Below are 16345 nucleotides of genomic sequence, written 5' to 3' on the forward strand. Positions count from 1 at the left end.
ACATGTAGTGTCCCTCCTGATAACCAGCCATGATGTCCTTATTGTGGTCAGGTTATCTTCTCATACATGTAGTGTCCTCCTGATAACCAGCCATGATGTCCTTATTGTGGTCAGGTTATCTTCTCATACATGTAGTGTCCTCCTGATAATCAGCCATGATGTCCTTATTGTGGTCAGGTTATCTTCTCATACATGTAGTGTCCTCCTGATAACCAGCCATAATGTCCTTATTGTGGTCAGGTTATCTTCTCATACATGTAGTGTCCTCCTGATAACCAGCCATGATGTCCTTATTGTGGTCAGGTTATCTTCTCATACATGTAGTGTCCTCCTGATAATCAGCCATGATGTCCTTATTGTGGTCAGGTTATCTTCTCATACATGTAGTGTCCTCCTGATAACCAGCCATGATGTCCTTATTGTGGTCGGGTTATCTTCTCATACTATGTGTACTGTTTTATACGGTGTTTTGCATCTGTCCAGTATATGTGTATTTTTCTATATTGATGTATATAATTTTAACATTGTGTTAATAAAGGTATATATTTTTTATATTTGAACCTGTAGTTGGATATGTTGAGTGTCGATAACCATCTGGCCTGTTCCAGTTTTGTGTTTGTATATCTATGTTTGTGGTTTAAGACATGCTAGGTTTGAAGGGCTTAATGAGGGAGGGAGGTAGGATTGAATTATGATGGGTTATACCTATTCCTCCAATAGACGTGCTATACTTTTGGTATATCTTCTCATACATGTAGTGTCCTCCTGATAACCAGCCATGATGTCCTTATTGTGGTCGGGTTATCTTCTCATACATGTAGTGTCCTCCTGATAACCAGCCATGATGTCCTTATTGTGGTCAGGTTATCTTCTCATACATGTAGTGTCCTCCTGATAACCAGCCATGATGTCCTTATTGTGGTCGGGTTATCTTCTCATACATGTAGTGTCCTCCTGATAACCAGCCATGATGTCCTTATTGTGGTCAGGTTATCTTCTCATACATGTAGTGTCCTCCTGATAACCAGCCATGATGTCCTTATTGTGGTCAGGTTATCTTCTCATACATGTAGTGTCAGATTTGGCTGTGTAGATTTTTGAATAAATCTGATCCATCCCCTTACTCAGTGATATGTAAGCTCTCTGATCATGGATACGGCTAAACTACTGACTGTTTCCAAGGACGACCAACAACATAAACCAGCAAAGTATTTGTACTCAAGTTTCTAGGTGAAGTTTATCTAAAAAATTTTGGAAACTCAAAATAAGTCTTTTTCATTACAGGATAAATAAGGTTAGGAAGACGTACAGCGACGCGGATACAAAGGTGGAAGCCTTGAGAGGTAAATTCACCTAAACATAAAGTTTGTCTCTCCCCCTTAGGTTAATTCTTTAAGAAGGGACAATAATGTTGCAGGGTAATGACTTTAAGGGTCAGATCGGCCCCAGGTTATCAGATGGTCATAGAAATTTTCTTTCTTTCAGGTCTAGACTTAAATATATATGATGGACAAATTACAGCTCTGCTCGGACACAGCGGTGCAGGGAAAACAACATTACTCAATATCTTAAGTGGAATGTGTCCAGCGACTGGAGGTGAGTAGAGATGAGCGACATGAAACCCGACATTTTGGGGGTTAATTACCGATGAACTGAGTATAATAGGCGGAGGTCCTGGAGTACACAGCACTGTGTATATCTGTGATGTAGCAGATACAGACATAACCTGTGTAGTCTGATGGTGTCGTCCTGTATTACTCTGCGCCTTCAGTCCCTTATTTCCTAACCTCCAGGCTCGGTCTCTGTGTATAACTGGGACATATCAGATCCGGAGCATTCGGAAGAGGTAAAGAAGAGACTCGGCTTCTGCCCTCAGTCCGATGTGAAGTTCGATCCTCTAACAGTCAAAGAAAATCTGAAAGTATTTGCCAAAATAAAGGGAATCCCATCCAAGCAAGTGAATGAAGAGGTAACGTTATCAATGTGTCTGTACCCCACCTAAATCCCTGACCTGACCCTGAGGAAGCAAACCTCAAAAAATATGGAGCCTGATGTCACCCCCATCATTAGTGATGCCTCCGTACCACACATAGGATCACTTACTCCCTCAGATATAACATGACCTGCCGCCTGCACCCCCCTACCGATAATTGTAGTTGCAGGAGCACATCTGTACCTGTTATATGCTATTGTTATGCAGACATTTTCGGGCCTTGTATATTAAAAGCCATTAAAACGCCTCCTCTGTTTTCCCCAGGTACAAAGAATTATCTCAGATTTGCAAATGGAAAACATTGAGGACGTTGAGGCTGGTAAATTGAGCGGAGGACAGAAGAGGAAACTAACCCTGGGCATCGCCCTCCTGGGGGACCCTCAGGTAAGTCTCAGACCATTGTACAGGGTCGTAACTTGAGGGAGTGCAGAGGGTGCAGTCGTATCGGGGCCCAGGAGCCTTAGGGGGCCCATAAGCACTGGCATCAGTTTTGAGATTGCAGATTCCATTAAGACCCACAGATTACCCGACCACACTAAGGTGGATTAAACTCCTTCGCACCCCTAACCATAACTATGAAGAATCCGCTGTAGGGAGCCCTGGATAAAAGATTGCATCGGGGCACTCAATAATTTAGTCACGCCACTGCTGCTGAATAACTGGGTTGTACATTTATGACGGTTTTAAGGATTAACCAAGTATCTAATGCATATGAGTGTGTCCCACATTTTGCATCTCAGTATGGTGGAAATCCACAAGCAAAGCATGCTGGGAAAGAAATAAAATATATATCTTGCAGATCCTGCTCCTGGACGAGCCCACCGCAGGGCTGGACCCATGTTCTCGCCTCCTCATATGGGCTCTGCTGAAAAAGCACAAAGTCAATCGGGTGACCTTGTTCAGTACCCAGTTCATGGACGAGGCCGATATACTTGCAGGTAAGTCAGGTTTCTTTCTAATATCCTTTAAAGGGGTTGTCCAATTGTGGATTCTTATAACCGATCCACAAGGAGGGAAAAGTGTCACATAGCTGGGGGGAGGGGCAAGGCCTGATTCACTAGCCGCTCCATTCGCAGCTATGAGACTGTTGGCTCTGTAAATTTTATTAATACAACAATCTAACTATCTATGAACACATTAGACAGACATTACTTCTGCCATAAGTATACTTATTAGTATTTGTCCTTTTTACTGCATATGTTCTGTTTTTTAGATCGGAAAGCTGTTATATCCAATGGGAGGCTGAAATGTGTTGGGTCATCCCTGTTCTTAAAGAGAAAATGGGGAATTGGCTATCATCTGAGGTAGAGGATTTATCGCCACACTATGCCATCTCTTCTTACATTACTAATTATATAGAGAAGGGATATTTTGCGTGACTGCACTCACCACTAGGGGGAGCTCCTTGTAGACGGATTTGTCCATCTCCTATTGGACTCTGTAGTAAGTCAGTCATTAGCTCCTGATCTCCCTCTAGTGGTGGCCAGAATGTTGTATTTTATTGGGGGCTCTGTATGAACCAAATAAGGAGCACTGATCCTTCTATATAATATGTTAGGAAACACCTGCACATTGAGGCCAAGGCTCCATGTACACAAGTGTCTGCTCTGTCCGTGTTCTGCCAGTGATTGTAACAGCTAGTGCTTGTATTTATTTTTTATGGGTCAGTGTAGAAGGCCATAAACCAAAGACAAAACTCATCACTGGTCCTGTTTATGTCCGTTTTCCAGTCAGGGCTCTCTATATGACATGAATGGGTCTGTGGAGAGCACGGATATTACACGGATATCATCTATGTAGATGCACACACTCATGTGCTTGTAGCCTTAGTGCACCAATGGTAAATGTGTCCTCAATCGATCTATTAATGGTTTACAATAATTTATTATTCACCTGGCATTGACCAGGATGCAGGTGCCCCCATCTTGTGACCCCGAGCAGATGACGTCCATCATTAGGCAGCACATACCCAGAGCCAAGATGTCTGTACAGAATGAAGAACACATCACATACACTTTACCATTTGAACACATGGACGGCTTCTCAGGTAAATGACAGATCTACAAATCTCACATGTCCTGAATAATGTCCTGTCCCCAGCCCTGGATCACACTGGATTGTAATAGAAACTTATCATAAAATATTCCCCTAATTTTGAATTTTAGACCTTTTTGCTCATCTGGACCAGCGTGTAGGACAGGACATTGTCACATATGGAGTCTCCATGACCACTCTGGATGATGTTTTCATCAAGCTGGAAGGAGAAGCAGAACTTGAAAAAGGAGGTAAAGAGCAGAGATGTGCAACAAGAATATAACTACTATAATACTGCCCCCTTATGTGCAAGAATATAACTACTATAATACTACTCCTATGTACAAGAATATAACTACTATAATACTACTCCTATGTACAAGAATATAACTACTATAATACTGCCCCCTATGTACAAGAATATAACTACTATAATACTACTCCTATGTACAAGAATATAACTACTATAATACTGCCCCCTTATGTGCAAGAATATAACTACTATAATACTACTCCTATGTACAAGAATATAACTACTATAATACTGCTCCTATATACAAGAATATAACTACTATAATACTGCTCCTATGTACAAGAATATAACTACTATAATACTGCTCCTATGTACAAGAATATAACTACTATAATACTACTACTATGTACAAGAATATAACTACTATAATACTACTCCTATGTACAAGAATATAACTACTATAATACTACTACTATGTACAAGAATATAACTACTATAATACTACTTCTATGTAGAAGAATATAACTACTATAATACTGCTCCTATGTACAAGAATATAACTACTATAATACTACCTCCTATGTACAAGAATATAACTACTATAATACTGCCCTCTTATGTGCAAGAATATAACTACTATAATACTACTCCTATGTACAAGAATATAACTACTATAATACTACTCCTATGTACAAGAATATAACTACTATAATACTACTGCTATGTACAAGAATATAACTACTATAATACTACCTCCTATGTACAAGTATATATCTACTATAATACTGCTCCTATGTACAAGAATATAACTACTATAATACTGCTCCCATGTACAAGAATATAACTACTATAATACTACCTCCTATGTACAAGAATATAACTACTATAATACTACCTCCTATGTACAAGAATATAACTACTATAATACTGCTCCTATGTACAAGAATATAACTACTATAATACTGCTCCTATGTACAAGAATATAACTACTATAATACTGCTCCTATGTACAAGAATATAACTACTATAATACTGCTCCTATGTACAAGAATATAACTACTATAATACTACTTCTATGTATAAGAATATAACTACTATAATACTGCCCTCTTATGTACAAGAATATAACTACTATAATACTACTCCTATGTACAAGAATATAACTACTATAATACTGCTCCCATGTACAAGAATATAACTACTATAATACTGCTCCTATGTACAAGAATATAACTACTATAATACTACTCCAATGTACAAGAATATAACTACTATAATACTGCTCCTATGTACAAGAATATAACTACTATAATACTACTCCTATGTACAATAATATAACTACTATAATACTGCTCCTATGTACAAGAATATAACTACTATAATACTACCTGCTATGTACAAGAATATAACTACTATAATACTACCTACTATGTACAAGAATATAACTACTATAATACTACTCCTATATACAAGAATATAACTACTATAATACTACTCCTATGTACAAGAATATAACTACTATAATACTGCTCCTATGTACAAGAATATAACTACTATAATACTGCTCCTATGTACAAGAATATAACTACTATAATACTACTCCTATGTACAAGAATATAACTAGAAGAAAAAAAAGAAAGCTTATAGCTTACTACCTTCCTTTGGCTTGTCGATTTCAAGTAACCTGGGTGCACGATCCAAACCTCAGACTAAGGCTTGTGTATAGGTACAGACAAAATGAATTGATAGAAGGATCCGCTCTACCAGGAATATTTCTTTAAAAAATAACTTTTAATCCATAATGATTAAAAAACACTCCATAGACAGGAACAAAAGTGCAAAAGTAGGAAAAAAGTGATTAAAACCGCATAGGTTTCATTGTGGCTGACATGTTACGACACGTCTGTGTCTTACTCATAGCCCAATCTAGAGTCTACTGACCGACCAAAACCTTTTTAAAGGCTGAAAACACGATTATCCACCTTACAATAACACCTGATCAAAATTAGTCCAAAGCACAAGTTAACCCTCAAAACTGCTATTATGTTTATCATGAACGACACTTTCAACTAACAATTTCACTAAATTGAATTAAAACTACAATATTCACCCATATATATACAAAAACAATATTACCGCATTTACAGTGTTACAACGATAAAGCTATATATAAATCCATTAACCCACATAGTTCCAAAGGGTAGACAGCCCATGATCAAAGTGGTGTGTTGGTATAAGACCTTATTCACACACTGACGATAGTTCAAGCAATGAAACTATTTGTAAAGATACAAAAGCTGCAACCTCCCAAGGTCAGCACCTTAATTCCAAGGGGTTAAACAAAAACACCCAATTGTTGTATATTCAATTTAGCTCAAGATTCTGGGACCAAGTGGGTTATGTTAGAATCATATATCACCATACAATTCATGCACTTACGAAATTACAAAGAATCATGTGGCCTTAAAATATATATCTCATAATCAATATATTTATGAATAGCAGATAATACAAAATCCAAATACTATGCTCAGAGCGGTAATCCGCATAAGGAGAACTAATTTAGAGCCATGTTCACATATTCACGACTATATATATAGCTTTTTTGGCTTTTACACTTTATCTCATAGCCAATATATTCATGAAAAATAAATAGCACAAGGTCCAAATACTATATCTAAAACAATACATCAGAAGACTAGTCTAGAGCCATGTTCACATATTTGCGATTATATATATATATAATTTTGACTTTTAAGTTTTAATGAATTAAATAGCTCCCAATAATTCTCTATGTCTAAATAAAACCCTCTAAAGGTGTTAACATTATTTTAGGATATTTATTTTAGCAATGGTATGCACCATTGCTTTTTTTACTTTTAGCAAAGCAAAAAAAAAAAAAAAATAAATAATTCTATTTTCCCTTTCTTTTTATTTCTTTACTTTTTTTTAGGAAGCTAATAAATTAAAGCCAAATCATATTTGGAATTCATTCCTGCAGGATGTCTACTGCCGAATCTGAGGATCCAGAGGGCTTCTTTTTTGTGTAAAACTTTCTTAATATCCCCTCCTCTATGTCCTGCTTCTATTTTTTCAATTCCCCAAAATCGAAATGAATCTGTGCAGCCCTTGTGAACACTGGCAAAGTGCCTAGACGCACCTGAGATGTTGTCAGTAACTAACTTGGATCTATCCCTCACATGTTCCTGGATTCTGGTCTTAAGTAATCGGGTAGTGCTACCCACATAGTCCAGGTTGCACAGTGTACATCTGATGCAATAGACACTATAAGATGAATTACAGTCAATCAGGGAATTGTGCAGATGTCTATATTGGGTTGCACAACTGGTTAGTTCTTTGATGTTATATGTGTACTTACAAGTTTTGCACTTTGGTTTTAGGCACTTTACAGAGCCTTTATTCGGATTTTTTTCTGTATTAGTAGCCTGTGGTAATAAAAAACTGGGTGCTAATTGGTTACCCAAAGTACCTCCCCTTCTTGCCACATAATGTACTCCCGACTGTAAAACTTGATTGGTCAAGCTATCCATTTCTAGAATCGGGAGATTTTTTTGGATAATTTTGCGTATTTCTGGAAACTCTAAACTATAAGGAGTCGAGAAGACCAATGGTGAGGCTTCACTATACTTCTCTGGTTTTTTATCTGACAGAAGTTCCTCTCTGCTTCTTCTATTAACTTTCTCCATAGCTCTTTTGGTCATCCAGCTAGGATAACCTCTCTGGGCTAGGCGTTTGGTAATGTCTTTTTGGTTCTTGTGATAATCGTTTGAATTGCTGCAAGCTCTCTTCGCTCGTATCAGCTCCCCCACGGGGATACCCTTGATGGTACTTTTAGGGTGGCTACTGGACGCCCTGAGGACACCGTTGCCCGATGTAGATTTTCTATACAAAGAAGTCACCACTTCTCCTGTGTCCGGTAAACCCCTTAAAGTGATATCTAAAAAGTCTATACTTTCTGTACTATGTTGAAAAGTAAAAGTTAAACCAAATTTATTGGAATTCAAAAACAAAATAAATTCTGGTATGGGCGCTACATCTCCACACCAAACGATGAGTATATCATCGATGTAGCGCCCATACCAGAAAATGTGATCACGAAAAGGGTTAATGAATGACATAATGAAAGAAAGGGTGCCCCTTTCTCACCTTCACTAGCAAACCTGTTTCTTTCCAAATGGGAAGAAAAAAACATTATGTCATTCATTAACCCTTTTCGTGATCACATTTTCTGGTATGGGCGCTACATCGATGATATACTCATCGTTTGGTGTGGAGATGTAGCGCCCATACCAGAATTTATTTTGTTTTTGAATTCCAATAAATTTGGTTTAACTTTTACTTTTCAACATAGTACAGAAAGTATAGACTTTTTAGATATCACTTTAAGGGGTTTACCGGACACAGGAGAAGTGGTGACTTCTTTGTATAGAAAATCTACATCGGGCAACGGTGTCCTCAGGGCGTCCAGTAGCCACCCTAAAAGTACCATCAAGGGTATCCCCGTGGGGGAGCTGATACGAGCGAAGAGAGCTTGCAGCAATTCAAACGATTATCACAAGAACCAAAAAGACATTACCAAACGCCTAGCCCAGAGAGGTTATCCTAGCTGGATGACCAAAAGAGCTATGGAGAAAGTTAATAGAAGAAGCAGAGAGGAACTTCTGTCAGATAAAAAACCAGAGAAGTATAGTGAAGCCTCACCATTGGTCTTCTCGACTCCTTATAGTTTAGAGTTTCCAGAAATACGCAAAATTATCCAAAAAAATCTCCCGATTCTAGAAATGGATAGCTTGACCAATCAAGTTTTACAGTCGGGAGTACATTATGTGGCAAGAAGGGGAGGTACTTTGGGTAACCAATTAGCACCCAGTTTTTTATTACCACAGGCTACTAATACAGAAAAAAATCCGAATAAAGGCTCTGTAAAGTGCCTAAAACCAAAGTGCAAAACTTGTAAGTACACATATAACATCAAAGAACTAACCAGTTGTGCAACCCAATATAGACATCTGCACAATTCCCTGATTGACTGTAATTCATCTTATAGTGTCTATTGCATCAGATGTACACTGTGCAACCTGGACTATGTGGGTAGCACTACCCGATTACTTAAGACCAGAATCCAGGAACATGTGAGGGATAGATCCAAGTTAGTTACTGACAACATCTCAGGTGCGTCTAGGCACTTTGCCAGTGTTCACAAGGGCTGCACAGATTCATTTCGATTTTGGGGAATTGAAAAAATAGAAGCAGGACATAGAGGAGGGGATATTAAGAAAGTTTTACACAAAAAAGAAGCCCTCTGGATCCTCAGATTCGGCAGTAGACATCCTGCAGGAATGAATTCCAAATATGATTTGGCTTTAATTTATTAGCTTCCTAAAAAAAAGTAAAGAAATAAAAAGAAAGGGAAAATAGAATTATTTTTTTTTTTTTTTTTTTTGCTTTGCTAAAAGTAAAAAAAGCAATGGTGCATACCATTGCTAAAATAAATATCCTAAAATAATGTTAACACCTTTAGAGGGTTTTATTTAGACATAGAGAATTATTGGGAGCTATTTAATTCATTAAAACTTAAAAGTCAAAATTATATATATATATAATCGCAAATATGTGAACATGGCTCTAGACTAGTCTTCTGATGTATTGTTTTAGATATAGTATTTGGACCTTGTGCTATTTATTTTTCATGAATATATTGGCTATGAGATAAAGTGTAAAAGCCAAAAAAGCTATATATATAGTCGTGAATATGTGAACATGGCTCTAAATTAGTTCTCCTTATGCGGATTACCGCTCTGAGCATAGTATTTGGATTTTGTATTATCTGCTATTCATAAATATATTGATTATGAGATATATATTTTAAGGCCACATGATTCTTTGTAATTTCGTAAGTGCATGAATTGTATGGTGATATATGATTCTAACATAACCCACTTGGTCCCAGAATCTTGAGCTAAATTGAATATACAACAATTGGGTGTTTTTGTTTAACCCCTTGGAATTAAGGTGCTGACCTTGGGAGGTTGCAGCTTTTGTATCTTTACAAATAGTTTCATTGCTTGAACTATCGTCAGTGTGTGAATAAGGTCTTATACCAACACACCACTTTGATCATGGGCTGTCTACCCTTTGGAACTATGTGGGTTAATGGATTTATATATAGCTTTATCGTTGTAACACTGTAAATGCGGTAATATTGTTTTTGTATATATATGGGTGAATATTGTAGTTTTAATTCAATTTAGTGAAATTGTTAGTTGAAAGTGTCGTTCATGATAAACATAATAGCAGTTTTGAGGGTTAACTTGTGCTTTGGACTAATTTTGATCAGGTGTTATTGTAAGGTGGATAATCGTGTTTTCAGCCTTTAAAAAGGTTTTGGTCGGTCAGTAGACTCTAGATTGGGCTATGAGTAAGACACAGACGTGTCGTAACATGTCAGCCACAATGAAACCTATGCGGTTTTAATCACTTTTTTCCTACTTTTGCACTTTTGTTCCTGTCTATGGAGTGTTTTTTAATCATTATGGATTAAAAGTTATTTTTTAAAGAAATATTCCTGGTAGAGCGGATCCTTCTATCAATTCATTTTGTCTGTAAGAATATAACTACTATAATACTCCTCCTATGTATAAGAATATAACTACTATAATACTGCTCCCATGTACAAGAATATAACTACTATAATACTACCTCCTATGTACAGGAATATAACTACTATAATACTACCTCCTATGTACAAGAATATAACTACTATAATACTGCTCCTATGTACAAGAATATAACTACTATAATACTACTCCTATATACAAGAATATAACTACTATAATACTACTCCTATGTACAAGAATATAACTACTATAATACTACTCCTATGTACAGGAATATAACTACTATAATACTACCTCCTATGTACAAGAATATAACTACTATTATACTACCTCCTATGTACAAGAATATAACTACTATAATACTACCTCCTATGTACAAGAATATAACTACTATAATACTACCTCCTATGTACAAGAATATAACTACTATAATACTACCTCCTATGTACAAGAATATAACTACTATTATACTACCTCCTATGTACAAGAATATAACTACTATAATACTACCTCCTATGTACAAGAATATAACTACTATAATACTACCTCCTATGTACAAGAATATATCTACTATAATACTGCTCCTATGTACAAGAATATAACTACTATAATACTGCTCCTATGTACAAGAATATAACTATTATAATACTGCTCCTATATAAACGGATATGGAAACATTTGAGAGAATTTGCAGTATGATGCCAGATACGACACCAGATCATATATACGGTAGATATTTCTTACTGTCATGTGATTCTTTCTCTCATTGTAGATTTCAGTGTTTTTGGACATGAACAGCAAACAGCAGATGACGCCTTCTCAGCAGAAATGGACGAGTCTCTTCTATTGATGTCAGACTCAGGAAATGTAACATTAAGTGGATTTCAGCTCTGGAAACAACAAGTTCTGACTGCTGCACGGATTCGATATCTAAAGCTGAAACATGACAAAAAAACCTTCAGATCTATGTGAGTTACAACACATACAAGACGTAGAATAGTGAGCGCAGCTCTGGAGTATAATACAGGATAAGTAATGTAATGTATGTACACAGTGACTGCACCAGCAGAATAGTGAGCGCAGCTCTGGAGTATAATACAGGATAAGTAATGTAATGTATGTACACAGTGACTGTACCAGCAGAATAGTGAGCGCAGCTCTGGAATATAATACAGGATAAGTAATGTAATGTATGTACACAGTGACTGTACCAGCAGAATAGTGAGCGCAGCTCTGGAGTATAATACAGGATAAGTAATGTAATGTATGTACACAGTGACTATACCAGCAGAATAGTGAGCGCAGCTCTGGAGTATAATACAGGATAAGTAATGTAATGTATGTACACAGTGACTGTATCAGCAGAATAGTGAGCGCAGCTCTGGAGTATAATACAGGATAAGTAATGTAATGTATGTACACAGTGACTGTACCAGCAGAATAGTGAGCGCAGCTCTGGAGTATAATACAGGATAAGTAATGTAATGTATGTACACAGTGACTGCACAAGCAGAATAGTGAGCGCAGCTCTGGAGTATAATACAGGATAAGTAATGTAATGTATGTACACAGTGACTGCACCAGCAGAATAGTGAGCGCAGCTCTGGAGTATAATACAGGATAAGTAATGTAATGTATGTACATAGTGACTGCACCAGCAGAATAGTGAGCGCAGCTCTGGAGTATAATACAGGATAAGTAATGTAATGTATGTACACAGTGACTGTACCAGCAGAATAGTGAGCTCAGCTCTGGAGTATAATACAGGATAAGTAATGTAATGTATGTACACAGTGACTGTACCAGCAGAATAGTGAGCGCAGCTCTGGAGTATATTACAGGATAAGTAATGTAATGTATGTACACAGTGACTGCACCAGCAGAATAGTGAGCGCAGCTCTGGAGTATAATACAGGTTATAACTCAGGATTAGTATAGGCTATATACTGTATCTGTACATTGATAAGTTACATCTGTATAGATATATAATGTACTTTTTCTTTTCTTTCTAGATTACTGATCTTGGCCTTCTTCCTCCTCCCACTGATCGCAATGACTATATACGCACATATTGTCCATTTAATATATTCTTTGGATCTCACTCCCAATCTCTACTTCTCCAGACCAGGAGACCGATATCACGGCTACTACACCAACCTGCTGATTCACAATAACACAGGTAGCTGATTGTACTCTCAATAATAGACTGAATTCATATTTCGCCACCATTGGGCTGGTTACTTAGCTTCTCAGACACCTGATTGGCCTGTGCCAGGGATCCAAAAACCCACTCGCCCAACAAGTTTTTGTGACCCTGGATGTGACTGTAAAGAGGAACTCCGCTTTCACACTCATTTCTGCACTGCCCTATTACATTAGGCTAAAAAGTAATGACGCGCCCCCAACCTGACTCAGATGTAAGGTCAGATACATTGAGTGTTTAACAATGATTTACCTTTTTTTCTTTACTCCCCCTCCCAGGCTCCCCTATAGACAACTTTGTCATGGCCGTGCGAGCTCAGGATATTGTGGTGGATGTCATTGATGGAGAGTATGATCTGAAGAGCGAAAAATACAGGGGCGCCATTGAGGTCTCTCCTGGAGACAAGGTACGGATACTGTTACAGGTAGCAAGGTGTTAAAAAATGGATTTCTGTACTCACTGTAAAATCCTTTTCTTGTATTGATTGGGGGACACCGCACCATGGGGTATAGGCCTGGCCACTAGGTGGCTGACACTAGGAGAAGGATGGAGGCCTTGGAAGTAGCCAAACCCTCGCAAGGACCTTCAGAAAGAACAAACAAGGCGTCCAACCAATGGAAAGGGGGAGCCACAGCCGCCTTCTTAGAGGCCGATTCAGCGTTCCATGAACAGATCCGAACAGTGCGGCAAGTTGCTTCTGCATTGACTCCACCTTAGCAAAACTCGCACAGGTACTTGGAAGCTTTCAGGATTTGTGAGACAAGCAGGTGGTTGTCCTGGAGGGGGCTTCATTGGGAGACCCTACTGGAGCTGATTGGTCCAGAAAAAGCAGGCCTTGCTGACCCAAGGGGCCGCAGAGAGAAGCCAGCCGCTACAAAAGCTCCTCTTGTCCGAGGAAGACGGAGGTAGGTGGAGTCCATTAAAGGCAAAATAGTATCCTGGGAATGTTCCTAGCCATCGTGGAGTTCCCCACGGGAGGCTCAGACCGCTTGGACAGACACTGATTTGGAAACTAAAAAGGATATCCAACTTCCAATGAGCATGCCCAGAGAGGACGCGTGAAGATACTGACTGAGCAGCAGCCGTTCCAGAGTTTCCACCACAGACTGGTTAAGTCTGGTAAAGTTGTCTATGTCCGAGGTAAGAGAAGCCACGCAATCCGAGGGAGGGTCTCCCTGAGAGGGTCAAGGAGGGTCTGGAGCTGGCTTAGGTGGAAGAAAGAGAGCGAAAGGGCTCAGGCTGACTGCATGGTAATGTTTTATTACAGCGACACACTTGGAACACATGGCAGCACCAGGAGGGGCCAAAGGGTGAGTTTGTCTGCCACAGGGGCCCTAAGGGGTAAAACATGGAGGATGGTCGACCAGATCACTGGAGAAAGTGCCATTGCCAACAGCTGCAGGAGGAGAAGGTTTGCAGGTGACGAGTCCTGCAAGGAGTTGGAGAAAAGGTGATGAGCTCCAATCGTCAGCGAGTCCAGAAAAAACCGCCTCAAAAAGAAAAAACACTGAGGACAGAAAAGAAGCAACTCCCAAGGAATTCCTACAACGACTTGCAGCCAGGGGATTGAGCGAAGAAGATGGGACCTCCCCTGGGCCAATAACAGGGCCTAGTTGCAGACTAGTCTCCGGCAAGGATGTGGGAACCGCTTAGAAGTGCTAAAACAAATGGGGCTCATTATCTAAAATTGTGGTCTCTGCTACTGAGAGCCTCAGAAAGAAAGACCCCAGGGAGGGTAAGCTCAGGGGGCACTTGGGGGGGGGGGGGGGTCATTAGAGAGTTTGGGGGGTGCTGAAGACCCCCCTGCACCTGAAAGAAAAATAAAAATGATGTGAGACAGAAAGACATGAGTCAGGTGCTGTCTGCCTCCTACGGACACTAGGCTAACACTGACTAGCACAGAGTGTGAGATGGTACAGCCCAGAGGCGGAGCCAAATTCTACTACTACTCTTAGTGGCCGGTTCTATTCCCATGGTGCAAAAAAGAGATTATATTTTAGGGGTTAAATCTGTGAATTGGTAGAAAAGCTAATAAAATAAATTTTAATAATAAATTCTGTCTACCTGCAGCCACCACTAGAGGGAGCTCACTGTATGGAGTCTAATGGCAGCTGTATAGATGTGTCTGCAGTGAGCTCCCCCTGGTGGTGGCTGCCATTCATATATAGGGACACTGTGACATTGTTGGACATGGTTCATACACTGCATTCCTTCTTTTGTAGGGTTACAGCTTTCACATAGTTGGAAACACCAAAGCAATAAACGTATTCCCGGTACTGGTGAACGTCATCAGTAATGCCTTCCTCCAGATGTCCGAGTCTGCCAACCTCATCCATGTGTGGAACAATCCCTATCTACATGTATGTAGAAGTGCTCAGTGGTGTTATCTGTTTCTGGGAAAGCTGAGTTATTCACCGTTTGTATCAATTTCCTTTTTTTTTTTTTCATAGGGTGATGTACATGATTGTTATCTGATGCAGCTTGATATGATTATGATTCTCACCATGTTCTCGGCCAGTCTCTCCCCTCACATCGCAATGAGCAGTATCAGTGACAACATGGTGAGTAGAAACAGTAAAAAAAGAACAGGGCGCCGAGCCGACCCTAGTGTAGTAATTTCAGGAGAAGAGATGATACAATAAAGGCAGATTATAGCCGCTCACCTTAACAGGTTGTGTAGTTCACAACAACCTATGAGCATAAACATATGTAGAGTTCGAGGGGGTAGCAGCTGTAGTATCGTCAAAGGACGTGGAGAAATCAGCTAATAGGGACCACACTCTTCAGAAAAGAATGCAAAAGGCAGCGCTCACCCAAAAACAGACTTTATTCGGCACAACGCGTTTCGGGCTCCTCAGGCCCTTTATCAAGTGCAACAAATTTCCTTCCTCTATACCAGTGATTTTCAACCTTTTTTGAGCCGCGGCACACTTTTTACACTTAAAAAATCCCGGGGCACACCACCAACCAAAATGGCACAAAATGACATTAAAACAGTACATATTATACATATAGTTAATAATATAGATTCTAAATGGTTGATTCTTTGGTTGAAATAAACTGCAGCAAAATCTGCAACAAAAACGCTGCGTTTATGCAACGTGGGGCCTCAGCCTTACGCCTCCTGCATACAAGTGACACGCATGTGGTTTTCACTGATATAAACATTAAAAATTAATTGACAGGGCCACAAATGCAGACAGATATAGGGTATATATAGGACA

General features: G+C 39.0%; 1 protein-coding gene across 1 annotated transcript in view; it reads left to right on the forward strand.

Annotated features, from left to right (window-relative positions):
- Positions 1 to 16345, forward strand: part of LOC142210231 (ABC-type organic anion transporter ABCA8-like) — a 55496-nt gene that overhangs the window by 20320 nt on the left and 18831 nt on the right. The window contains exons 12-24 of the mRNA XM_075279257.1: positions 1285 to 1343; positions 1486 to 1596; positions 1794 to 1969; positions 2258 to 2377; positions 2793 to 2931; positions 3207 to 3297; positions 3901 to 4040; positions 4159 to 4278; positions 11691 to 11886; positions 12931 to 13097; positions 13400 to 13527; positions 15344 to 15481; positions 15572 to 15682. Of these exons, the coding sequence (XP_075135358.1) occupies positions 1285 to 1343; positions 1486 to 1596; positions 1794 to 1969; positions 2258 to 2377; positions 2793 to 2931; positions 3207 to 3297; positions 3901 to 4040; positions 4159 to 4278; positions 11691 to 11886; positions 12931 to 13097; positions 13400 to 13527; positions 15344 to 15481; positions 15572 to 15682 (1696 nt within the window). The remainder of the gene's footprint in view (positions 1 to 1284; positions 1344 to 1485; positions 1597 to 1793; positions 1970 to 2257; positions 2378 to 2792; positions 2932 to 3206; positions 3298 to 3900; positions 4041 to 4158; positions 4279 to 11690; positions 11887 to 12930; positions 13098 to 13399; positions 13528 to 15343; positions 15482 to 15571; positions 15683 to 16345) is intronic.

The sequence above is a fragment of the Leptodactylus fuscus genome, chromosome 6 (genome assembly GCF_031893055.1).
Source record: "Leptodactylus fuscus isolate aLepFus1 chromosome 6, aLepFus1.hap2, whole genome shotgun sequence".
Classification (NCBI taxonomy): domain Eukaryota; kingdom Metazoa; phylum Chordata; class Amphibia; order Anura; family Leptodactylidae; genus Leptodactylus; species Leptodactylus fuscus.